The sequence below is a fragment of the Oncorhynchus clarkii genome, chromosome 11 (assembly GCF_045791955.1).
Source record: "Oncorhynchus clarkii lewisi isolate Uvic-CL-2024 chromosome 11, UVic_Ocla_1.0, whole genome shotgun sequence".
Taxonomy (NCBI): Eukaryota; Metazoa; Chordata; class Actinopteri; order Salmoniformes; family Salmonidae; genus Oncorhynchus; species Oncorhynchus clarkii.
Genome location: NC_092157.1, coordinates 16602055 through 16629660, shown reverse-complemented (window position 1 = coordinate 16629660; position 27606 = coordinate 16602055). Strand labels below are relative to the sequence as shown.

The window sequence follows — 27606 nt, the reverse complement described above, 5'->3', positions numbered from 1 at the left end:
TTCCTGTCTGCATGATGTACCGAGAACCCAGATGGCTGTATGGACGGGGACAGTTTGTTTCCGTGAAACAGAGCATGTTACAATCCCCGATGTCTTTCTGGAAGGAGATCCTCGTCCTGACCTCGTCTACTTTATTATCCAGAGACTGAACATTAACGAGTAATATACTCGGAAGCGGTGGATGGTGTGCATGCCTCCTGAGTCGGACTAGAAGTCCACTCTGAATACCTCTTCTCCACCGGTGGTATTTAGGAGCTGCCTCTGGAATGAGTTCAATTGCTCTGGGGGTACGAACAAAGGATCCAATTTGGGAAAGTCGTATTCCTTGTCGTAATGCTGGTAAGTTACTGCCACTCTGATATCCCAAAGTAATTTCTGTCTGTATGTAATAACATAAAACAATTATTGGCTAATAATGTAAGAAATAACACACAAAAAACTAAATACCGCAAAGTTGCTTAGGGGCTAGAAGCAGAGCTGCCATATCTGTCGACGCCATCTCTGAGACCCGTCTTTCACCTGTCTTTTTACAACCTCTTCATATGATAATACCACACTGAACACAGACACAATAGGCAAATAGCTTTTTTAAACACACCTGTTGTAAATATTTATTAAAAACGCACACATATATTAGTCATAAACAGTCAAGTTAATCCAAACTGCCAAGACACTACCCAGGGGAAGTTTTAAGTAAAAAAAAAAAGTCTAGGCACCTAGGCAGTTAAAGATTACACATTGAAACCAGGCCGTCAACCCAGAGTGACTGAGCCTTATAGGAAAGACAACAAATGTTTTTGATTGGCTGTAGCATGGCCTTTAAGTGTCTTGCGTGTGTGTGTGTGTGTGTGTGTGTGTGTGTGTGTGTGTGTGTGTGTGTTTGAGTGTTTGCGTGTTAGCGTGCGTGTGTTAGTGATGCGCGGTTGACTCAACCTGTATATATATATATACGCGGATCAGGTGGGATTAGGGTCATGAAATATTGTGTGGATGGCGGGTTGAATAAAGAGGAAACAATGCATTAACATTCATATCTATATGCCACATTGTTTTCTATTTCAGAATTTGTATCTGCTGTTAGTGTGTAGCATCCCCTGTATACAGTGCCTTGCGAAAGTATTCGGCCCCCTTGAACTTTGCGACCTTTTGCCACATTTCAGGCTTCAAACATAAAGATATAAAACTGTATTTTTTTGTGAAGAATCAACAACAAGTGGGACACAATCATGAAGTGGAACGACATTTATTGGATATTTCAAACTTTTTTAACAAATCAAAAACTGAAAAATTGGGCGTGCAAAATTATTAATTAAGTTCAAGGGGGCCGAATACTTTCGCAAGGCACTGTATAGCCTCCTTATTGTCATGTAATTTTGTAGAGTTACTTTTTTATTTTATTTTTTTACTTTAGTTTATTTAGTAAATAGTTTCTTAACTCTATTTCTTGAACTGAATTGTTGGTTAAGGGTTTGTAAGTAAGCATTTCACAGTAAGGTAATACCTGTTGTATTTGGCGCATGTGACAAATAAAATTTGATTTGAAGCCTAAACATTAGGGCCCAACTGTAGCGCTCCACATTGTCCAACACGCCAATTGCAAACTTCTTTTAAAAAGTTAACGTCAATCCACTGAGGCAAAAAGGACAATGTCAGAGTTAATTCAATACAAGAAAAGCTGCGAAATAGAGAGTTGAAAATAAATAAAAGGAGGGCCAGAACAGTAGTCTAATGTTTGGGAAAGATTAGGTGAAGTGGTAAAAGAAGATGATAGCAGTGGTAACTATGTTATGTGTGATGATTGTGAGGCGCTATACAAATTCAACAGTCACAGGACGGGGACTTCAAAATGGCACGTCAAGAGAATTGTACTGTTCAGATGGGTTCAATGGAATAGTAGCCTGACTGAAATCTGGACACTGACTGTAGGTCTATAACCTCCCACTTAGCCTGATATAATATTAACTCCTGCAGAATAAAGAATTGCATGCAGTAAAATGATACACAACATTTTGACTCAGGAACAGAATTAGAAAAATGGTATTTACAGTGCATTCGGAAAGTATTCAGACTTTAGATAGAGTGGAGTAGAGTGGCCAGTAGAGTGGTAGAGTGGTAGAGTGGCCAGACAGAAGCCACACCTCAGTGAATGGCACATGACAGCTCACTTGGAGTTTGCCAAAAGGCACCTAAAGGACTCTCAGACCATGAGAAACAAGATTCTCTGGTCTGATGAAACCAAGATTGAAATCTTTGGCCTGAATGCCAAGCGTCACATCTGTAGGAAACTTGGCACCACCCCTACGGTGTGTGAAGCATGGCGGTGGCATTATCATGCTGTGGGATTGTTTTTCAGGGGCAGGGTTTGGGAGACTAGTCAGGATCGAGGCAAAGATGTACAGAGCAAAGTACAGACAGATCCTTGATGAAAACCTGCTCCAGAGCTCTCAGGATCTCAGACTGGGGTGAAGGTTCACCTTCCAACAGGACCACGACCCTAAGCACATAGCCATGACAATGCAGGAGTGGCTTTGGGACAAGTCTCTGAATGTCTTTGAGTGGCTTATCCGAGCCCGGACCTGAACCTCTGGAGAGACCGTAAAATAGCTGTCCAGCAACGCGCCCCATCCAACCTGACAGAGCTTGAGAGGATCTGCAGAGAATAATGGGAGAAACTCTCCAAATACAGGTGTGACAAGCTTGTACCGTCATACCCAAGAAGACTCGAGGCTGTAATTGCTGCCAAAGGTGCTTCAACAAAGTACTGAGTAAAGGGTCTGCATACTTATGTAAATGTAATCTTTCATAATAATTTTTTTCTGTTTTTGCATTGTCATTATGGAGTATTGTGTGTGTAGATTGATGAGGGAAAAAACTATTTAATCAATTTTAGAATAAGGCTGTAATGTAACAAAATGTGGAAAAAGTGAAGGGGTCAGAATACTTTCTGAATGTACTGTATTTCTTTCAGGATCTTGAGAGAATGAATGCATGGTTAGGGAACGTCTGTGAAGGTGGCGGTGCTATCTTTATCAGCATCATAAAAGCTGATAGCATTTCAATCACACAAAATATGCATCCAAGCCGAACTTAAATCTTATCAAAAACATGTTGGGTCTTTTTAATAGCTTTTACATTTCTAAAAACCGGTCAAACTGATGTCATTTGGAAATTTCGCAAAAAAATCTTTCCCAGTTTTTTTTTTGTTATAGAATTTTCTCCCGGGCCCTACATGTCTTTGCTGCAAAAGAAGCAGAGATGAAAGAGAAAACAAACTTTACCGATGTCAAGTTGACTGAAACATTAATTCTATGGATTAATTACATTTTGGTTAAGGGATTACTTAGTCTTCTAGGTCAACTAGTAATGACAGTAGAGGAGCTACATTTAGGCCTATCTAATTACAAACAAGTTGACTAACAAATAACCTACCAAAATGTTGGAAATGATAAGCAGAAACATAGGCCTATATACAAAGGCCTGTCCAAAAATAGTTCTGCCATCTGACTGTAGGCCTACAGTGCATTTTCTATATTTGTGGGTTAGGGTCGGGGGCAGGCCTCATATTTTATATTTGGGCGGTTGCGGATGTGTTAGTGAAGGTGAAGGTGAACAAACAGCAGAACCACACTTCACATGTGTGCGAACGTGTGTAAGCGTTGGTGTGTATCAGACGTAGCGCTTGTTCTCCTCCAGGTAGTTGTAGGGGTCTCCCTCGAAGGGCAGGGGCGGAGGGTGGTTGTAGATACCCATGAGGAAGATGACGATGGTGCCTGCTGTCATGACTGGGGTGACCAGGAACAGACACAGACGGTCCACTGTACGAGCTATACCACTCCAGTTATCCTTCTCCTACGGGGGGAGCAGAGAGAAGACGAGAGGAGGGGGGGTCAGCAAGCATTGCATTCATGTATGTCATGATCACCATTGTTGAGCCGTAATGACACACTAACACACTAGTGACTGAAGCCTTGGTTACAGACCCAAGTCCCACTGGGGAGTTTAACATGAATAGGATAATGTATTGTATTATATCTAATGTTCTGTTCCTCCCTCCTTTCCCCCTGCCCCTCCCCCTCTTTCTCTCCATCTCCCCCTCTTCTCTTACCTCGTTGTAGTCATTCTTGTCATGCATGTGTTTGACAATGTAGTTGGCTCCATCCACACCAGGCTTCATCTCAGAGTACAGCTGCTCTGTCACCTCTCCATCTGACTGGGGCTTCACAGCTACACGCACACAAAGTAAGGAATCATATACCTTCCCGTACATAACATTCACTATAGAAGATTGTGCATGTTCATGTGTCTGTTCTCTGTGCCTATATATGTGTGTCTGCTCTGTGTACCTGCCGCAGGTGTAGCCCGTGTGGCCAGCCCATGTCTCTCAGACTGTTTCTCAAACATCAGCTCGCTGCGTGACTTCACACTGTAGTACTCTTCCGCCTTAGCAATGTAACCAACCGAGCTAGATCGCCTTGGCAACGCCCCCTCCCAGCTAGACTCTGACTCTGCAGGGCGGGACATCCGCAGCAGGCGGGGCAACCTCTCCAGGAAGAACTAGTGGAGGAGAGGACACAGACACACACAGAGACACAAACACAGAGACACACACACACAGAGACACACACACAGACACACAAAACCATGTCACATTTTAGTTTAAATTGCAGTTGCAGGTAACCATCGAGTAACAATTAGGCCTGCTCTACTCCTTGTGTAGTCTGTGTGTACCTCTCTAGTCCACTCTGTCATGATGTGTGTACTGGGGCTCCTGAAGTGCAGGTTGAGGACCACCACACAGTGCAACACCACCACCGTAACCAGAACCATGATGAACATCAGATACCTACACGCATGTATGCACACACAGACAAAAGACACACACACAAACACCATGATCATCATGGGGATTCTTCTCAAAATCAAACAACTGGTAACTGACAGTCTGCAACCCAAACACACAAACAGTGTGTCTATGAAACACAAACACATACAAAAGGGTGTGTGTGTCCTACTTGACAATAAGTGGTATAGCCATGGAGGTCTCTGGCAGTCTCTGTGAGATCAGCAGCAGGAACACAGACTGAGCCAGCAGCACCGAGATGGACAGAGTCATCTTCTCCCCACCTAGACACACACACACAGTAATCACTGTGGACGTAGTGTGGTAGTTAGGTAGTAAGGTCAGTGTTCATGGTAGAGGTAAGGGATAAGAGATTAAGGGTATACTTACTGTCAGCTGGTAAGTAGTAGACCAGTGTAGCCATGAACGAGATGAGGACAGAGGGGATTATGATGTTGACGATATAGAACAGAGGTTTGCGTTTGATGATGAGATAGAAGGTGATGTCCTGGTGCTTGTTGCTCTCTATAGGGATATTCTTATAGGTGTTCCTACGGGCCGGTTTATGAATGATCTCCCACTCTCCATTCTCTATAGGGGGAGGGAGAGATGAAAGTGAGCGATGAGTGAAAGAGTGGTTTATATACTGGCATTTCTATGGGCTGGCTTATGGATGATTCAGCAGAGAGAGAGAGTGTGTGTGTGTGTGTACCTGTGAACCCTGCAGGGTCTATGATGATCCACTCCACCTTGTAGGACTTGTCATCTTCCAGCTCCTCTTTCAGCTGCATGGTGATCTCCTTAGCATTGTAGGTCAGGGAGCTGCATCATGGGAAACAGCGTTTTACGTGTGTGTGTGTGTGTGTGTGCATGCCTGCGTTTGTGTGTATGTGTGGGGGGTGGGGGGATCAGACCCTTCCTTACGTGAACTTGAGAGTGCAGTTCTGCCAGTCGAAGGGGAAGTAGTTGACGTTGATGGCACAGGAGGATCTGAAGATGGCTGGCGGCAGCCAGTACACATAGCCTTCCGGATTGATCAATACGTTACAGTAGTACGCCACCTGGAACTGGGCATCGTTACTGACACACACCCACAGCAATATATTAGAGTAGGAAACAGTCTGGAACTGGGCATCGTTACTGACACACCCACAGCAATATATTAGAGTAGGAAACAGTCTGGAACTGGGCATCATTACTGACACACACCCACAGCAATATATTAGAGTAGGAAACAGTCTGGAACTGGGCATCGTTACTGACACACCCACAGCAATATATTAGAGTAGGAAACAGTCTGGAACTGGGCATCGTAAGACAGAGGAGAAAAGGATAACAGACCCAGAGAAGATGAGGGTGTGTGTTACTTGTTCTCTAGGACGATCTCCGGCAGCCACACCATGCTGGGCGGGAGGCGCAGGACATCGATATCGTCAAACTCAGTGGTGTTCCAAGACAGCCTGGTGTCATACCAGCCCTGGACACAAACAGTGAATAATGTGAGCGTGTATGTGAATAGGAAACTGTTATAGATGTATTATATTTATAAAGATACACAGTGATAAGACCAACTGGTTGAAATAAATCAGAAGAATATACTCACATGTTCCATCCACACATTGGTCAGCAGAGTCTCGGTTACCTCTTTCTACGGAGAGAGAGCGAGAGAGAGAGAGAGAGAGAGAGAGAGAGAGAGAGAGACAAGGCAGTGTCTGTTTTTCTACATTCTCCAGGTTGTTCAGGCTGACTGGATCGTGGTCCTCTTTGTGACATACAGTACCAGTCAAAAGTTTGGACACACACAGGGTTTTTCTTTATTTTCACTATTTTCAAAATTGTAGAATAATAGTGAAGACATCAAAACTATGAAATAACACATATGGAATCATGTAGTAACCAAGAAAGTGTTAAACAAATCAAAATATATTTTAGATTTGAGATTCCTCAAAGTAGCCACCCTTTGCCTTGATGACAGCTTTGGCATTCTCTCAACCAGCTTCAACCAGCTTCTCAACCAGTCACCTGGAATGTATTTCAAATAACAGATGTGCCTTGCTAAAAGTTCATTTGTGGAATTTATTTCCTTCTCAATGCGTTCGAGCCAATCAATTGTGTTGTGACAAGGTAGGGGTAGTATACAGAAGATAGCCCTAATAGGTAAAAGACCAAGTCCATATTATGGCAAGAACAGCTCAAATAGGCAAAGAGAAACAACAGTCTATCATTACTTTAAGACATAAAGGTTAGTCACTCCGGAAAATGTCAAGAACTTTGAAAGTTTCTTCAAGTGCAGTCGCAAAAACCATCAAGCGCTATGATGAAACTGGCTCTCATGAAGACCGCCACAGGAAAGGAAGACCTAGAGTTATCTCTGCTGCAGAGGATACATTCATTAGAGATACCAGCCTCAGAAACTGCAGCCAAAATAAAAGTAACAGACATCTCAACATCAACTGTCCAGAGAAGACTGTGTGAATCAGGCCTTCATGGTCAAATTTCTGCAAAGAAACCACTACTAAAGTACACCAAGAAACACGAGCAATGGACATTAGACAGGTGGAAATCTCTCCTTTGGTCTGATGAGTCCAAATTTGAGATTTTTGGTTCCAACCGCTGTGTCTTTGTGAGGCGCAGAGTAGGTGAACGGATGATCTCCGTACTTGTGGTTCCCACCGTGAAGCATGGAGGAGGTGGTGTGATGGTGTGGGGGTACTTTGCTGGTGACACTGTGTGTGGTTTATTTAGAATTCAAGGCATACTGAACTAGCATGGCGACCACAGCATTCTGCAGCGATAGGCCATCCCATCTTTTATTTATTTATTTATTTATTTTTATTTCACCTTTATTTAACCAGGTAGGCTAGTTGAGAACAAGTTCTCATTTGCAACTGCGACCTGGCCAAGATAAAGCGTAGCAATTCGACACATACACAACACCGAGGTACACATGGAATAAACAAAACATACAGTCAATAATACAGTAGAACAAAAGAAAACAAAAAGTCTATATACAGTGAGTGCAAATGAGGTAAGTTAAGGAAATAAACAGGCCATGGTGGCGAAGTAATTACAATATAGCAATTAAACACTGGAATGGTAGATCGGGAGAAGATGAATGTGCAGGTAGAGATACTGGGGTGCAAAGGAGCAAAATAAATAAATAAATACCAGTATGGGGATGAGGTAGGTAGATGGGCTGTTTACAGATAGGCTAAGTACAGGTGCAGTGATCTGTAAACTGCTCTGACAGCTGGTGCTTAAAGCTAGTGAGGGAGATGTGAGTCTCCAGCTTCAGAGATTTTTGCAATTCATTCCAGTCATGGGCAGCAGAGAACTGGAAGGAAAGACGACCAAAGGAGGAATTGGCTTTGGGGGTGACCAGTGAGATATACCTGCTGGAGCGTGTGCTACGAGTGGGTGCTGCTATGGTGACCAGTGAGCTGAGATAAGGCGGGGCTTTACCTAGCAGAGACTTGTAGATAACCTGTAGCCAGTGGGTTTGGCGACGAGTATGAAGCGAGGGCCAACCAACGAGAGCGTACAGGTCGCAATGGTGGGTAGTGTATGGGGCTTTGGTGACAAAACGGATGGCACTGTGATAGACTGCATCCAGTTTGTTGAGTAGAGTGTTTAAGGCTATTTTATAGATGACATCACCGAAGTTGAGGATCGGTAGGATGGTCAGTTTTACGAGGGTATGTTTGGCAGCATGAGTGAAGGATGCTTTGTTGCGATATAGGAAGCCGATTCTAGATTTAATTTTGGATTTGAGATGTGAGTCTGGAAGGAGAGTTTACAGTCTAACCAGACACCCAGGTATTTGTAGTTGTCCACATATTCTAAGTCAGAGCCGTCCAGAGTAGTGATGCTGGACGGGCGAGCAGGTGCGGGCAGCGATTGATTGAAAAGCATGCATTTAGTTTTACTTGCGTTTAAGAGCAGTTGGAGGCCACGGAAGGAGAGTTGTATGGCATTGAAGCTCGTCTGGAGGTTAGTTAACACAGTGTTCAAGGAGGGGCCAGAAGTATACAGAATGGTGTCGTCTGCGTAGAGGTGGATCAGAGAATCACCAGCAGCAAGAGCAACATCATTGATGTATACATAAAAGAGAGTCGGCCCGAGAATTGAACCCTGTGGCACACCCATAGAGACTGTCAGAGGCAGTAAGGCCCTCCGATTTTACACACTGAACTCTATTGATAGAGAAGTAGTTGGTCAACCAGGCGAGGCAATCATTTGAGAAACCAAGGCTGTCGAGTCTGCCAATAAGAATGTTGTGATTGACAGAGTCGAAAGCCTTGGCCAGGTCGATGAATACGGCTGCACAGTAATGTTTCTTATCGATGGCGGTTATGATGTCGTTTAGAACCTTGAGCGTGGCTGAGGTGCACCCATGACCAGCTCTGAAACCAGATTGCATAGCGGAGAAGGTATGGTGGGATTCGAAATGGTCAGTAATCTGTTTGTTAACTTGGCTTTCGAAGACCTTAGAAAGACAGGGTAGGATAGATATAGGTCTGTAGCAGTTTGGGTCTAGAGTGTCACCCCCTTTGAAAAGGGGGATGACCGCGGCAGCTTTCCAATCTTTGGGAATCTCAGACGATACGAAAGAGAGGTTGAACAGGCTAGTAATAGGGGTTGCAACAATTTCGGCAGATAATTTTAGAAAGAGAGGGTCCAGATTGTCTAGCCCGGCTGATTTGTAGGGGTCCAGATTTTGCAGCTCTTTCAGAACATTGGCTATCTGAATTTGGGTAAAGGAGAAATGGTGGGGACTTTGGCGGGTTGCTGTGGAGGGTGCCGGGCAGTTGACCGGGGTAGGGGTAGCCATGTGGAAAGCATGGCCAGCCGTAGAGAAATGCTTATTGAAATTCTCAATTATAGTGGATTTATCGGTGGTGACATTGTCTTCTAGCCTAAGAGCAGTGGGCAGCTGGGAGAAGGTGCTCTTATTGTCCATGGACTTTACAGTGTCCCAGAACTTTTTTGAGTTAGTACTACAGGATGCAAATTTCTGTTTGGAAAAAGCTTGCCTTAGCTATTCTAACTGCCTCTAACTGCCATATCACGGGGACTATTCGATGCTAATGCAGAACACCACAGGATGTTTTTGTGCTGGTCAAGGGCAGACAGGTCTGGCGTGAACCAAGGACTATATCTATTCCTGTTCAAAAAATTTTGAGAGGGGCATGCTTATTTAAGATGGTGAGGAAGGCACTTTTAAAGAATAGCCAGGCATCATCTACTGACGGGATGAGGTCAATGTCATTCCAGGATACCCCGGCCAGGTCGATTAGAAAGGCCTGCTCACAGAAGTGTTTCAGGGAGCGTTTGACAGTGATGAGTGGTGTTCGTTTGGTCGCAGACCCATTACGGATGCAGGCAATGAGGCGGGTGTATTTGGAGAGAGGTGTATTTCGAGGACGAATTAGTTAGGATGACATCTATGAGGGTGCCCCTGTTTACTGATTTGGGGTTGTACCTGGTAGGTTCATTGATAGTTTGTGTGAGATTGAGGGCATCAAGCTTAGTTTGTAGGATGGCCGGGGTGTTAAACATGTCCCAGTTTAGGTCATCTAGTAGCACGAGCTCAGAAGATAGATGGGGGGCAATCAGTTCACATATAGTATCGAGGGCACAGCTGGGGGCAGAGGGAGGTCTATAGCAAGCGGCAACAGTGAGAGACTTGTTTCTGGAAAGGAACATTTTTAGAAGTAGAAGCTCAAATTGTTTGGGTACAGACTTAGAAAGTAATACAGAACTCTGCAGGCTATCTTTGCAGTAGATTGCAACACCGCCCCCTTTGGCAGTTCTATCTTGGTGGAAAACGTTATAGTTAGAAATTGAGATTTCAGGGTTTTTGGTGGTTTTCCTAAGCCAGGATTCAGACAAGGCTAAGACATCTGGGTTGGCAGAGTGTGCTAAAGCAGTGAGTAAAACAAACTTAGGGAGTAGGCTTCTAATGTTAACATGCATGAAACCAAGGCTTTTACGTTTACAGAAGTCAACAAATGAGAGCACTTGGGGGTTGGGAGTGGAGCTAGGCACTGCAGGACCTGGATTAACCTCCACATCACCAGAGGAACAGAGGAGAAGTAGGATAAGGGTACGGCTAAAGACTATACGAACTGGCCGTCTAGCACGTTCAGAACATAGAGTAAAAGGAGCAGGTTTCTGGGCACGATAGCATAGATTCAAGGCATAGTGTACAGACAAAGGTAAGGTAGGATGTAAGTACATTGGAGGTAAACCTAGGCATTGAGTAATGAAGAGAGAGATATAGTCTCTAGAGATGTTTAAACCAGGTGATGTCATCGCATATGTAGGAGGTGGAACAACATGGTTGGTTAAGGCATATTGAGCAGGGCTAGAGGCTCTACAGTGAAATAAGACAGTAATCACTAACCAGGACAGTTCCAAGTAGCTCTAGGTAGCTAGCAGGCCGATATTGTAGCCCAGGAGTATGCTTCGGTGGTAGCACAGGAGCCCTGGCCGGGCTAGCTTCAAGCTAAATTGGTGCTTGCTCTGGGATGGAAACGCTAGCCAGGAGTAGTCATCCGGGATTGCGGTTAGCTAGTTGTGAAGATCCAGATGAAAATGTTCAGTTTGCGGTAGGAATCAGTGGATAAAAATAACAGGTCCGTTTTGCTCTGGTTAGAGTCACGTTGTTCGAACTGGCGAGAGCTTTCCGAGCTGAAGGTTAGCTGATGACCGCTAGCAATGGTTTGCTGACTGATATCTGGTAGTTAGCTGGCTAGCTTCAGTTGAGAGATTCCAGATCCGAAGTAAATATAAATACTTTAGGAAAAAAAAGCAGATCCACGCCACATTGGGTGAGGCGGGTTGCAGGAGAGTATTTAGATGATGAGGTTTAGCAAAATATTTTAAACCTGTTAAGGATGCTGCGAATTTTCGCAACTTTTTGTTAAAAATCGCAACATTTCAAAGTCCTGCTACTCATGCCAGGAATATAGTATATGCATATGATAAGTATGTGTATATAGAAAACACTCGGAAGTCTCTAAAACTGGTAAAATCGTGTCTGTGGCTATAACAGAGCGTGTTTAGGAGTAAAAATCCCAGGGAAAACTGTTCACCAAAAACACAAAAAAAAAAATCATCCGCCAGTCTTTGAATTGTCTAAGGCGAAAGAAAATAGATCCGGTTCCGTTTACAACGCCTACAGCTTCCACACGATGTCGCCAATACTGGCATCTTAGCACATTTATCCTTGGTGGGATGACGTATAGGCACTTCCTGTCTTGAGGTGCACCCAGGAAATTATGAAAGTAAAAAAAATGGACGATGATTTCAAGACTTGCTGCTATCGAATACAGATTGCCCCGTGATCAATTTGATCGATTATTAACGTTTATTAATACCTAAAGTTGGTTTACAAAAGTCGTTTGAATTTGATTTGTTAAAGTTTATAGGCAACTTTTTTAATTTTAAAAATTGACGCTGCGTCTCGTAAAGGTGACTTTTCCTTGGATCAGACGGCCTTCATAAATGGACATTTTGGACATACTTTGACAGATTTAATCGGGAAAAAGACCCAATTGTGATGTTTATGGGACATATAGTAGTGCCAACAGAGAAGCTCGTCAAAGGTAATGAATGTTTTATATTTTATTTCTGCGTTTTGTGTAGCGCCGGCTACCGCAAAATCTGTTGTTTAGGTGACGTTTTGGTATTTTGGGGGGGTGCATGCTATCAGATAATAGCTTCTCATGCTTTCGCCGAAAAGCATTTTACAAATCTGACTTGGTGGCTAGATTCACAACGAGTGTAGCTTTAATTCAGTACCTTGCATTTGTGTTTTAATGAAAGTTTGAGATTTATCGAGTACTATACTATAGTACTATAGGTGACGCTCTGAAATTCCCGCTGAGGTGTTCCTGTGCAGGAACCACGTCGGTAAGAGATATGTGACGAAAAATATGTAAAACAATATATACAAGGGACACGACAGGACAAGGACGTCTGACTGCTACGCCATCTTGGATCATAAGTTGGGTTGCACTTAGTGGTGTAATGAATGTCTTTGGGAGAAGGAGAGGAGGACCAAAGTGCAGTGTGGTACGTATCCATTATACTTTTAATCCAGAATGAATACACGAACAAAAACAACAAAACGATAAACGAACAGTTCTGAAAGTTGCAACAAACACTAACAAGAAAATAACTACCCACCACCCATAGTGGGAAAACAGGCTGCCTAAGTATGGTTCTCATTCAGAGACAACGATCGACAGCTGCCTCTGATTGGGAACCATACCAGGCCAAACACAGAAATACAAAACCTAGACTACACAACATAGAATGCCCACCCCAACTCACGCCCTGACCAAACTCAAATAGAGACATACAAAAGGAACTAAGGTCAGGACGTGACAAGCCGGACTAGCATTTGTTTTTCAACAGGACAATGACCCAACACACCTCCAGGCTGTGTAAGGGCTATTTGACCAAGAAAGAGAGTGATGGAGTGCGGAGGCAGATGACCTGGCGTCCGCAATCCCCCAAGCTCAACCCAATTGAGATGGTTGGGATGAGTTGGACCGCAGAGTGAAGGAAAAGCAACCAACAAGTGCTCAGCATAAGTGGAACTCCTTCAAGACTGTTGGAAAAGCATTCTGGGTGTAGCTGGTTGAGAGAATGCCAAGAGTGTGCAAAGCTGTCATCAAGTCAAAGGGGGGCTATTAGAAAATATATTTAGATTTGTTTAACACTTTTTTGGTTACTACATGATTCCATATGTGTTATTTCATAGTGTTGATGTCTTCACTATTATTCTACAATGTAGAAAACAGTAAAAATAAAGAAAAAACCCTTGAATGAGTAGGTGTGTCCAAACTTTTGACTGGTACTGTACATCCATGAGGATCAGACTGGGCTATAAATAACACACACACACACACACCCACACCCACACACACGCACACGCACACGCACACACACACCACACACACGCACACGCACACGCACACACACACACACACACACACACACACACACACACACACACACACACACACACACACACACACACACACACACACACACACACACACACACACACACACACACACACACACACACACACAGAGAGGAGTAGAGGACCCAGAAACACCACAGAAACGCATACCAGTCACAAACACATCGACACACACACACACACAGAGTGGTCATACCAGAGAGATGAGGTTAGAGAGTGTGAGGGCGATGTACACAACGACAGCTTCGCCCTGTTTTTCTACGGGCCGGAGGTCCTTGTTGTAAGCCTTCTCCTTGAACAGATGTTGAATCAACCGCTCTTCCTCATTCCTGGCCAAACACTCTGACACACACACACAGAAGTCAATGCACAGATACATCCATTATAGGCTTCGAACAGCAATATTCATAGGATTGAATAATAGGGTACTTGTATTAAATAGCCCAGATAGTAGCCTCAATCCAATGGAGAGTAGCCCTTTGCTGCAGTCAAATGACCTAGTGGCCTCATGGGTTGAATATTATTCATACTTTTCATATTTAATAAACATAAATAAATCAAATAAACAATGAAAATCCAGTGTTTCTATGTCAGTTTTGTTATATTTCAGTCTTATGTGACATATACTATATAAAGTGTAATATTGGGATGCAAACTCAAAATGTAATACATTTCAACTTTGTATGTGACATGGTACAGGCGTCTTCTTTTTTTAAGCCCATAACCATGTGTTTGAGGTATATACTTTTGTTTCATGGTAGATTTGTTTAAGACTACCAAGAAACACTGTGACTCTGATTTAGCCCACTGCAGTAAAAGGTGTTAAGAAGTCTTGGACATTGAACCAGTGTGTGTAGTAAATCACAGGCCTAATACTGGTCATAACTCACTTTTAGGCTACAATTAGGCATCGGCTACAGAAAATATAGTCCACTTTCAATAGAACATGTTGAAGGATAAACGTTATTTTGGGAATAAATAGCCCTAATTGAACAAAAACAATATATCCAAAATGCTCACAAGGAAAAAATAAAACGTTACACGTCAACGGACTTACCTGTTACAAGGACCGCGAACAGAACCAGGGCTCCCGGTCCCAATAAACGGCGGTTCATGGCTGTTCGGCACCGGACAGACTCTGGAACTTAAAAAAAGTTATCCATTCTCTCCTTGTGCTCGTGACGTGACCCCCGGAGCCGTGAGTGGCGGGAACAGGCGGAGACAGGCCGGGGTAGGCATGCAATCCCCCACTTCCGCCACAGAGATACAGGATAGGGGGTAGGGTGTGTGAGAGACAGAAAGTATGTAAGGGGACACAGTACACGTATGAGCTTTGCTTCACTAATGTGTGGCCTTCCAGGCAATGAATTTACAGAAATGGTTCCTGCATTACAGATACATTCATTGAGGACTGCAGAATATAAAGAGCAATTACAGGCCTACTGGGTCCCTATACAGTACTGTAGGTTTTGGATGAGTAAGTTGGATGTGTATAAAACTCCTTCATTTTAATGTACCTCCCTGTGTAGCTTTGTCTACTACAGAGGTCTGGACTTGTATAACAGGTCAGGTTCTGGTTGCTGGTTCAAACCCCACTCCAGTTGTTCCCACTGCAGGAGAAATGTAGGAGTTTTGATCAAACAATGAATACACTGATCATCTGACCAGTCAATATTTATTTCAATATCAATACAGTGAACAGTAAAACAGTGACAGCCCACTGGACACACACTGGTTGAATCAATGTTATTTCCACGTCATTCCAATGCAATTACATTGAACCAAAGTGGACTAGACATAGAATTTATGTCCGTGCCCAGTGGGAGGACTTGACATTAACTTCTTTAGACGCTTGTCCCTCTGACATGCAGAACAGATTTTTTACTTGGCCGAAAGCTGAAGTCACTTGTCCCAACAAGAACAAAAGGTATGTAACACCATTGGCTAAAAGGGTGACTGTAAATGAGTGAAGTACATAGGAGGGATCTGAAAACAAATCTGTGCTTGCCCATAGACGATGTTAAAAAAGTTTTAAATAAATAAATAAAAAGACAGCTACACATTTGGGGAGGGATGAGAGGAATCATGACATTGAACAAAGATATTCAGGGAGTGGTTGATATTTACACAATTGTTACCCAGAGGAAAATGTATGTTTTTTAAATTTCAGTCAGGGGAGGGTTTAGTATTTTTTATTTAGTCCACAGGAGGGTCATGTAATTTGTAATCGATTGACAAACCTAACGCAATGGTAAATCTAAGCTCTGGCAGTAGCACTAGGGGTGTGTCAGAAATATGTTTATCTACTTTCACAACCAATAATGATCAGCGCAGTGCTGGTGTAACCGGTGTTGCACCGCGGGAGCTCCTCTTTGTGTGTGATTGATACCAAAAGACGTGGACTTTGGAGATCCGGTTGTTTTAACGTATCAGAATTCTCTCTAAAGCCTCCAAATGAAATGACGAAACATTTGCAGAGCACAAATATATTCTGCCAATATCATCCTAAAAAGTACAATAACAATTGAATCTTGACAATACCATCCCATGAAATTCACAAAGTATTTTAAAAACTGTTACTCTGGGTGGCACGAAAGGACTGGGTTTTGATGAAGAAGCAAGTTGTGGTTGTGTCGAGGGTTGGTCCCTCACATGCCAATCAGAACGTGCTCCATAGCTATACAGTACATGTGGATGCTTGAAGTTGTGTATTTATGGTCTTTTATTATTGCCTTGGAAAAAACTCAAATTCCAATGTTATTCTGTTATAGTTTTTAAAATATCTAGACCCATCCCATCTTTGCTAAATTTGTTCTAAGCAATTCCACTGGCTTCAGTGTAGAAATATATACATAGCATTAGCACTGATATAGGGGATATGCCTACTGTAAATTACATTATGGCTGAGCATGGACATGCCAAACATTGTCAATAAGCAACATTAAAGAGATAATAATTCTAATCAAATCAAATTCTAAACACCACAACTTGTTTTAAACAGGCTATGCCTAAATACACTTCCAGGCTCCATAATTGCTCCCTGCGGGCCATCATGGAGGATTTTAAACACATCTCAACTTTTCACAGTAGCTGGACAGATCCAATATAAAGAGAAAGGGAGAATGTCCACTCACCTTTATACTGCTCCCAAATAAAAACAATTATATATTGGAACCAGAGATCGCATTGCCACTTCTCCAGAAGTTGCATTGCATGTGTACCATGGACGTTCTCACCATAAAACCAGGACAGTGTGGATCATTCTAATTAGTTTGGTTTTATTTTTATTAATAGACGAAAAACAAGCAATCTGTTATTTTTTTCCATCGGCAACAACAATAAATAAATACGTCAAATGTAATGATATAATAAAATCGGCAGGATAAAAAGACATGACGTATTGCTGTTGAACTAGAATTCATTATAGTAGGCCGAGTGTAAGGGAAGCCTAAGGAGGCATTTGGGTTTTTAAAATGTGAAAGGAGAAACAAGCAATTGTTACAGGGAAAATAACTTCTAAATAAGAGGTTTACCGGTATTCACCGAGGTTCTCATCTGATGTCATCTTCTTTTTTTTGATGGGCATATGTAGACTACAGGAGTATACCACATCAGTCACTGGCTTCATCAAAAAGTGCATTGATGACGTTACCCCCACCAGAAGCCATGGATTACAGGCAACATCTGCAATGAGCTAAAGGGTAGAGCTGCCACTTTCAATGAGTGGGACCCAGAAGCTTAAAAGAAATCCCGCTATGCCCGCCCGACGAACCATCAAGCTTGGCATCCAACCGCAAGGCACTACAGAGGGTAGTGGACGGACGGACCACTACATCACTGGGACTGAGCTCCTTGCCTTCTAGGAGTTATATACCAGGTGGTGTCAGAGGAAGAACCTCAAAATTGTCAGACTCCTGCCACCCAAGTTATACCCTGTTCTCTCTGCTACCGCACAGCAAGTAGTACCGATGGACCAAATCTGGAACCAACAGGACCCTGAACAGCTTCTACCCCCAAGCCCTAAGACTGCTAAATAGTTAGTTTAATAGTTAGCAAAATAACTACCAGGACAATCTGCATGGATCCTTTTTGCACAAACTTTGACTCATCACATACACTGCTGCTACTGTTTACTTTCTGTCACTTTATTCCTAGGTTTATGTACATATCTACTTCAATTACCTCGTACCCCTGCACATCGACTAGGTACAGTGTGAAAACAGCACACTTCCGCATTTTTGTGCTGCTTGTTGCGACTTGGCTACCTACCAAACTTTTCATTTTTTAAACTTTAAATAGCCTTTTAAATCAAAACTCTGCATTTTACACATCTTCCAACATCTTAGTTTTTTCCTCGCTTAACCGAGCCAGGCTACCAAGAGCTCAACATACAAAGCTCTCTATGGAACTACTAAAGGAAATAGCTTTTTTCCAGTGTGTGAGTGTGACTCCAGTTGTTGGACAGTACATGCTGTAACTGTATGTTGTGTATTCCCCACGACTACAGACACTGGGGATACGCCCGACACAGCTCTGAGGCTACACCAAACGTTAACACGCAGCCGAGCAGGTGCGTAGCAAGGAACAGCCGGCAACCTGCCACTGACAACTGACCCAGCCATCACCCGCCTCCCTTCTCTCTCACTCTTCACATTCAACAAGACAGACAACACAATTGTGCGAGGCGCTGGTAGGGGCGGCCATGGAGGGTGCATCTAAGTCCCCGGCGGCGTGGCAAATCAAATCAAATCAAATCAAATGTATTTATATAGCCCTTCGTACATCAGCTGACATCTCAAAGTGCTGTACAGAAACCCAGCCTAAAACCCCAAACAGCAAGCAATGCAGGTGTAGAAGCACGGTGGCCAGGAAAACTAGGTTTCTTCCTAGGTTTTGGCCTTTCTAGGGAGTTTTTCCTGGCCACTGTGCTTCTACACCTGCATTGCTTGCTGTTTGGGGTTTTAGGCTGGGTTTCTGTACAGCACTTTGAGATGTCAGCTGATGTACGAAGGGCTATATAAATACATTTGATTTGATTTGAAATACAAACTTTGACCAAGCGCCTTGAACTGAATAAGGATCGGCATCTTTAAATGATTCCTATCAAAAGGATCATAACGGGGCTTTCCTGGACTATTATCAGTTTCTGCCACTGCACCCCTCTACTAGCTTGAACCAGAAAATGGATGCTCATTGTTGGACTCCAGGTGAGCGTAAATCGATGTGTGTCGGAACCAGAAAGAAGAAGAATCATTCTCGGCGCATCTGCCTTCTTCCCCCGATTCATAAAATCCATAATTTGCTAGATGACAGATGACATTCATATTCTGACAATTTCTGAAACTCACTTAGATAATACCTTTGATGATACAGTGGTAGCAATACATGGTTATAAGCTCTACAGTGAAGACAGAAATGCCCAAGGTGGAGGTGTGGCTGTTTATATCCAGAACCACATTTCTGTAAAGCTTAAGAGGATCTCGTGTTAAATGCTATTGAAGTAATATGGCTCCAGATTAATCTGCCTCACCTAAAGCCCATTTTTGTGGGAAGCTACTATAGATCACCAAGTGCTAACAGTCAGTATCTGGATAAAGTGTGAAAATCTTGATAATGTATGTGATATAAACAGAGAGGTACATTTTCCGGGTGATTAAAATTTACTTGCTTTCATCAGGCTGCCCACTCAAGAGAAAGCTTCAAACTCTAACTAATGCCTGCAAGCTGGTTCAGGTTATCAATCAACCTACCAGGGTAGTTACAAACAGCACAGGAATGAAATCATCAATTGATCACATCTTTACTAATGCTGCAGATATTTGTTTGAAAGCAGTATCCAGATCCATCAGATGTAGTGATCACAATATAGTAGCCATATCTAGGAAAACCAAAGATCCGAAGGATGGGCCTAATATTGTGTATAAGAGGTCATACAATAAGTTTTGCAGTCATTCCCATTATTGATATAAAGAATTGTTGGTCTGTGGTGTGTAATGAGGAGCAACCAGACGCTGTACTTACCACATTTATGGAATTGCTTACCCCAGTTACTAATAAGCAGGCACACATTGAGAAAATTATTGTAGAAACTTAAATCCCTGTGGATTGATGAGGATGGTTGAGAGGGATGACGCGAAAGAAATGGCAAATAGGTCTGGCAGTACAGCCGATTGGCAAACGTACTGCAAATTCAGAAATCATGTGACTAAACTGAATAAAAAGAAGAAGAAACTACACTATGAAACAAAGATAAATGACAAAGAATGATAGTAAAAAGCTTTGGAGAACCTTAAATGAAATTATGGGCAAAAAGGCAAACTCCGCTCCATCATTCATTGAATCAGATTGCTCATTCATCACAAAACCCACTGATATTGCCAACTACTTTAATGATTATTTGGCAAGATTAGCAAATTTAGGCATGACATGCCAGCAACAAACGCTGACACTACACATCCAAGTATATCTGACCAAATTATGAAAGACAAGCATTGTAATTTTGAATTCCGTAAAGTAGGTGTGGAAGAGGTGAGAAAATGGTTGTCTATTAACAATGACAAAACACCGGAGTCTGACAACTTGGATGGAAAATTAATGAGGACAATAGAGGACGATATTGCCAATCCTATTTGCCACATCTTCAATTTAAATCTACTAGAAAGAATGTGCCCTCAGGCCTGGAGGGAAGCAAAAGTTATTCCCCTCTTTACTGGCTCAAATAGCCAACCAATCAGCCTGTTACCAACCCTTTGTAAACTTTTGGAAAGAATTGTGTTTTACCAAATACAATGCTATTTTACAGTAAACAAGTTGACAACAGACTTTCAGCATGCTTATAGGGAAGGACATTCAACAAGCACAGCACTTACATTTTGTTAGACTTCAGTGCGGCTTTTGACATTATCGATCATAGTCTTGAGTAAAGCCAGTGTGTCTATGTATGCGGATGACTCAACTCTATACACGTCAGCTACCACAGCGACTGAAATGACTGCAACACTTAACAAAGAGCTGCAGTTAGTTTCAGAATGGGTGGCAAGGAATAAGTTAGTACGTACACATGGATTTTGTGTTATAGATATGTGGTAGTAGAGTAGGGGCCTTGGCAGCAGCTAATGGGGATCCATAATAAATACAAATAGCCAAGTTATTTATTATTACTTTTATCATTACATGTTATTACTTTTCTATATTTTCTTTCTCTCTACATTGTTGGGAAGGGCCCGTGAGTAAGCATTTCACTGTTAGTCTACACCTGTTGTTTACAAAGCATGTGACAAATAACATTTGATTTAATTGTGCTTGTTTATGTTTGTGTTCAGTCCCTCACGCTAGTGAAGGAAAGTCTGGGAGAGGCGTGGCCTCAAACAGTAGACGAAGCCCGGTCTGAACATGTTCTTAGTGATTGAACGTGAGAGCCAGAGAGAGGAATGTGACCATCCTCTGGTCCTACAGGGAGAGAGATTTAACGTGTCCATCATTTAGCTCAGCTCCACAGGTGTGTGTGTACCTGTAGTATTCTGTAGAAGCTGGTCTCCATGTCTTTCACCTTCTGTCTCAGTTTACTCATAACTCCAGAGGCTTCAAAACCGCCTCACCACACACTTGACTGAAACACACACACACATAATTTTAAGTCCATCTCTTTGGTATGAGAATGCTTGATGCCTGTGTTGATGCATTTGCAGTCGTGGCTGGTGAGGGGGTCATTGTTATGGCAACAGGAGAGCAGTATTTGAACCTGAGAGAGACAGACCTGGGAGCTCACCTGACGAGACACCATGCTACACACAATCCTCATTACACAGCAGTGGAAGAATTAAGGCTGATCACGCACACACACACACACACACACACACACACACACACACACACACACACACACAGACCAACACACAGACCAACACACAGACCAGTCCCCCCCTGTAATTTATATTTAGTAGCAAGCTGGTGGTGTGTGTGGTGCGGCTGGGTCCCGTCCCTGTTGTAGACCCAACACCATTGGAACCAACAACTCAACAAAGCCCAACACACGCACACAACCTCAACCCAACCCCTCCTGAAGAGAAACACATAAGAAAGGACAAAGAAAAATCACTTTGGATGTACATACAGGAGTTATCAATGATTTAGACTGGACAATGTTTGGCATGTCCATGCTCAGCCATGCTCAGCCATTAGCTATGTAGATACAGGCTTCCACTTTTAGTTCTGTACGTCCACGTTGGGTTGCCGTGCCTCCAGTAGTTCAGTCAGCAGCTGCAGCGCCTGTAGACAGCATGACTCCTCCCCGTCAGCCAGAGAGCTGTAGCCATTGGATGAGAGCTAAGCCCGGCTCTGTTTTCTGGCCTGCATCTAGGCCCGCCCCCTGTCTGCGACTTGCAGCTCGGAGCCGGATAACACACACACACCGGTAGAACGATATCAAACCAAAGTAAAGGGTTGTTTAAAAATAATTTAGATAACAATTTAAGTAATTGCTGTAAAAAAGAAACCAGCCTTAGAACTATCATCACCCCCTAGTTTAGCACACACTTTCAAGATTGTAAGTATTACGTAGGCAGGTGCCATGCAAGACATGACCGAAATGCGCAAACAAGGCAAGTCGGTGCCACGCTGTGCTGTTCGGTTTCCTTAATTAACTATAATAAGGATAAATCTAATTGTGGTAATGGAAAAATTCACTAATAAAAAAACACTTCCGTGTTTTCTATAAGGAATTCGAGCAGTACATTCTTTGACACGTTCTGACCTTAGTTATTTTATTATGTCTTTGTTTTAGTATGGTCAGGGCGTGAGTTGGGTGGGTTGTCTATGTTCCTTTTTCTATGTTTTGGGATTTCTGTGTTTGGCCTGGTATGGTTCTCAATCACAGACAGCTGTTTATCGTTGTCCCTGATTGAGAACCATATCGGTTGTTTATCTTTGTTATTTTGTTATCTCCGTGTTCATTTGAATAAATATGGACACGTACCACGCTGCACCTTGGTCCTCACCTTCTTCCACCAACAACGGCGGTTACATTCTTCTAATAAGAAAGCTGTTAAAACAATCAATATGTGTGTATCTTTTAAGGTCATTGTATAATCTGTCATTTTTTTCGTGGTATCCAATTGTTAGTAGTTACTATCTTGTCTCATCGCTACAACTCCCGTACGTATACTTCTTGCATGTTTACTGTTTTTTCTGAATTAAAAAAATTAAAAATAATTAAAGAAAAAAATTATTAAAATAAAGTTGGTGCCACGCACTTCTATAGACCCCTTTCAATCAGCCAGTAAAATGTCACTTTGGCTAGCTTTTGCTACAGCCTTATTCAATGAGAGTTAGCATTCTAGCTAACAATTGCTGCATCCAAAATAATTATTTTGCAAATATCACAACCAAATATAATATTAGAGACTGTTCAAGCAAGAATCAAAACATAATTGTAAGTGTATGAGAACCCTAAAGGGTTATTATGTTTAGAAGTAATATAAATGTAAATCTAGGCTATGTTGAATGGGCGAAGATGGCGATGGCTTTTTTACTGTAAGGCAGAACACAGGGTCCGCGTCGCGAAAAACATATTCTTGGTCGTACTGATGGTGAGTTGACGCTGATCTTATATTCAGTAGTTCTTCTCGACTGTATGTAATGAAACCTAAGATGACCTGGGGTACTAATGTAAGAAATAACACGTAAAAAAACAAAAAACTGCATAGTTTCCTAGGAACGCGAAGCGAGGCGGCCATCTCTGTCGGCGCCGGAAGTAGGGAGCGCATCCTGGCGGGCTGTATCACCGCCTGGTATGGCAACTGCACCGCCCTCAACCGTAAGGCTCTCCAGAGGGTAGTGAGGTCTGCACAACGCATCACCGGGGGCAAACTACCTGCCCTCCAGGACACCTACACCACCCGATGTCACAGGAAGGCCATAAAGATCATCAAGGACATCAACCACCCGAGCCACTGCCTGTTCACCCCGCTATCATCCAGAAGGCGAGGTCAGTACAGGTGCAACAAAGCTGGGACCGAGAGACTGAAAAACAGCTTCTATCTCAAGGCCATCAGACTGTTAAACAGCCACCACTAACACCGAGTGGCTGCTGCCAACACACTGACACTGACTCAACTCCAGCCACTTTAATAATGGGAATTGATGGGAAATGATGTAAATATATCACTAGCCACTTTAAACAATGCTACCTTATATAAATGTTACTTACCCTACATTATTCATCTCATATGCATACGTATATACTGTACTCTATATCATCGACGGTATCCTTATGTAATACATGTATCACTAGCCACTTTATACTATGCCACTTTGTTTACATACTCATCTCATTTGTACATACTGTACTCGATACCATCTACTGTATCTTGCCTATGCTGCTCTGTACCATCACTCATTCATATATCCTTATGTACATATTCTTTATCCCCTTACACTGTGTACAAGACAGTAGTTTTGGAATTGTTAGTTAGATTACTTGTTATTACTGCATTGTCGGAACTAGAAGCACAAGCATTTCGCTACACTCGCATTAACATCTGCTAACCATGTGTATGTGACAAATAAAATTTGATTTGATTTGATTTGATTTGACTTTTTTACTGTCGCCAATAGTCTGCTAGCATCTGAGCATGAAGTCAGTGTGTTGTATACTGGAAAGGGGTCTATAGCGTGCCACATGAGTCATAATACCCATAAAACCTACCGGTCAATCAGGGAAATAGTTCCAATCATTTTTCTACCTTTCATTTTTCCCATAGGGGATTTTAGAAACACTTCAAATAAGGGCTGGGTTTCGTGTAGGCTTACCCTGATATGACATTTTGATAACTGTGTAAATCTCTCTAGGACAAGGTGACTTTTATCAATATTATAATGAAACAGCAGGGAGCAGGTCTCGAACCCTCGACCTTCTAGCCCGAGGTCCGGCGCGATATCGACTGAGCCGCAAAAGTATGCTTGTGCAGCAGAGTCGATTTCCGCGCTTATAAACCCAGGGTCGTTACACTATATTTGACTATATCTAACCCCAAAAAGTGAAACGCTAATTATCTGCTAATGTGGCAATCATATATAACTACTAATGCCATGATGATCTGGACGAGATTGTCGAATCGATGCAAAGGTAAGACTCTCTGGATTAACTATCTAATGTTAGCTAACTGTAGTAATGAATAAATTGGCTATATTTCTTTAGATGGACAACTCTGTGAATTGTCTTGTGCAAGTGTTAAATGGACACAATACATGTGTGTCAGCTAGAGATGATGTACAGCAGCTTGCAGGGATTTGTAGTTTTGCATGACGTCTACTTTAAAAGAGATTTATTTACGTTATCAAAAAGTCACGCCAGGGTAAGCCTACACAAACACAGCACTTATTTGAAGTGTTTCTAATTCCTATATGGGAAAAATTGGTGATGTAAAAATTATTGGAACCATTTCCCTGTTTCACCGCTATGTTTAACGGGTTTTATGACACCTCCACTGTGGGGCTTTATGGCTTGAGCAAAGACCGTACAATATGAAGAAAGGCTAAAATTGCTTCTCCAATAGCAATCCCCAATCCCGTTTGCAGCCGTTGTCATGGCGACGTTGGCTAGCTAATGCTGCATTCAAAACAACTGGGAACTAGGAAATCTCCGACCTCCGACTTCAGTGAGTTCAAGACTACTGGGAACTTGCAAAAAAAAAGAGCTCAGACTGGAAATATTTTTTTGAAAGGTCATGCAACTCGTGCCTCTTTCCAGATCTCAGACTTTCCGACCTGAAGATCACTGACGTCATGATTTGACCACGTATTTTTCCGAGTTCCCAGTTGTCGTGAACTCACTGAAGTCGGAGGTCGGAGATTTCCTAGTTCCCATAGCTCATGCATAGAAAAACGTAATGGAGTCCAACAGTCGTCTTGCGCCGAACTGTCCATGTGCAGCCTGTCAATTCCAAAGGCAGCCCTTCGATATCCTTGTTTGACAAAAATGAACACTCCACAGTATTTATGCAAGTAAAGTCATAATTGTTTTCTTTTTTTATCATGAAAGCTGTGATGGAAACAGGTATCCATAATAATTTCATTATGTATTACTAGCCTACCAGCACAGCCCATCTGCATTGTATCCGCAAGCTGTTGGCTAGAGCGCATGTGCCAAGTCCAGAGTAGACACATTTGCTATTCAATTACAGTTTTTGTGACAAATCTATAGGTAGAGTTGAAAATGTGATGGAAACACATTGAACTTTAGAACTGTATTCGGTACATGAAAACTTAAGTGAAAAGGTACATTTTGTGTGCACTATGTCATCGCACACTGACTTGTATCTGCAACAAGCGTGTTGGGTGGAAACACACCACTGGTGGAAAAATTTGCATATATTCTTTATGCAGATATTAGAATATTTGCATGAAAATCTGTCGCCAATTGGATGGAAACCTAGCTAGTTTGTCACTTTCACGAAGTTGGAGTAATAACATATTCAACTACTTATGACGATAGCTATGTTAACATGAATGTGCACAGAGAATTTTAGGTCAACATTTCGAAAGTTCGCATTGAAAATAGATGCAACAATTGCTTGCTAGGGTACGTCTCCATTGGACTATATTGTGTCAATAAATACAGCTGAAAGTCATGTCACTTATATAAAAAAAATACAATTTTCTCAAAAACCTACAGAGGCAATTAAAAATGTAGTGATTGAAGTGTTTCCATTACCCATTTAGACAAATTGCGCATTAATAAATTGGCTACAGCCTGATACGCCCTTCCACCGATCTGTTTTATGTCTCAGGTAGCCCACAAAAGCCAGCATGGATGGAATGCAATAATTGACTAATATTTGCCATATTCAAATAATTATTTAACGTATCGCCAAGGTCCATGGTGAAACTTCACTCCTGTAGATCTGAAATAATTGGAAGATGAAACTTGCCAGCCAACCAGAACAGCAAGGCAAAGCAATTCAGGCATTCTTGAAAGTTAGGACAATCCTTGTCCTGCAAAGAAACATTATTTTTTATAGTTTAACAATGTTATTTTGCAAGCACTAGGCATTTATAATTAAATATGGAGTGGAGCTTATAGTTAGTTACGCGATAACATTAAGTGCCCCGTGTAAGAATTTGGCAATCAGAATTTATTAAACAAAAAAAAAAACAGTTTCCATCATAATTTGTCGCAATAACAGAAGTTAGACAAAATAAAATCCACCCCTGTGGAGCTATAGAAAATGTATCCTACAGTGCCTTCAGGTCTCTCCAGAGATGTTCGATCGGGTTCAAGTCTGGGCTCTGGCTGGGCCACTCAAGGACATTCAGTGACCACTCCTGCGTCGTCTTGGCTGTGTGATTAGGGTTGTTGTCCTGTTGGAAGGTGAACCTTCACCCCAGTCTGAGATCCTGAGCACTCTGGAGCAGGTTTTCATCAAGGATCTCTCTGTACTTTGCTCCGTTCATCTTTGCCTCGATCCTGACTAGTCTCCCAGTCCCTACCGCTGAAAAACATCCCCACAACATGATGCTGCCACCACCATCCTTCACCGTAGGGATGGTGCCAGGTTTCCTCCAGACATGACGCTTGGCATTCAGGCCAAAGAGTTCAATCTTGGTTTCATCAGACCAGAGAATCTGGTTTCTCATGGTCTGAGAGTTCTTTAGGTGCCTTTTGGCAAACTCCAAGCGGGCTGTCATTTGCCTTTTATCGAGGAGTGGCTTCTGTCTGGCCACTACCATAAAGACCTGATTGGTGGAGTGCTGCAGAGATGGTTGTCCT

General features: G+C 42.5%; 1 protein-coding gene across 1 annotated transcript; it reads right to left on the bottom strand.

Annotated features, from left to right (window-relative positions):
* Positions 1–3087: 3087 nt before the first annotated feature.
* LOC139420290 (cholinergic receptor, nicotinic, delta (muscle)) lies at positions 3088–15082 on the bottom strand. The gene is made up of 12 exons (XM_071170204.1): positions 14896–15082; positions 14035–14180; positions 6444–6488; positions 6208–6317; positions 5765–5920; positions 5553–5662; positions 5231–5431; positions 5013–5124; positions 4729–4843; positions 4344–4554; positions 4106–4224; positions 3088–3849 (listed from the first exon to the last, which is right to left on the bottom strand). The coding sequence occupies exons 1-12, from the start codon at positions 14951–14953 to the stop codon at positions 3667–3669; spliced, it is 1566 nt and encodes a 521-aa protein (XP_071026305.1). The 5' UTR covers positions 14954–15082; the 3' UTR covers positions 3088–3666.
* Between the last annotated feature and the right edge of the window lie 12524 nt (positions 15083–27606).

Coding starts and splice junctions, on each gene's coding strand:
- LOC139420290 (XM_071170204.1), bottom strand. CDS start 14,953: ATGAACCGCCGTTTATTGGGACCGGGAGCCCTGGTTCTGTTCGCGGTC. Junction 5,921..6,207: donor GAGATCGTCCTAGAGAACAA/GTAACACACACC, acceptor GGTGTGTGTCAG/TAACGATGCCCAGTTCCAGG. Junction 5,432..5,552: donor AGACCCTGCAGGGTTCACAG/GTACACACACAC, acceptor CTCCCCCTATAG/AGAATGGAGAGTGGGAGATC.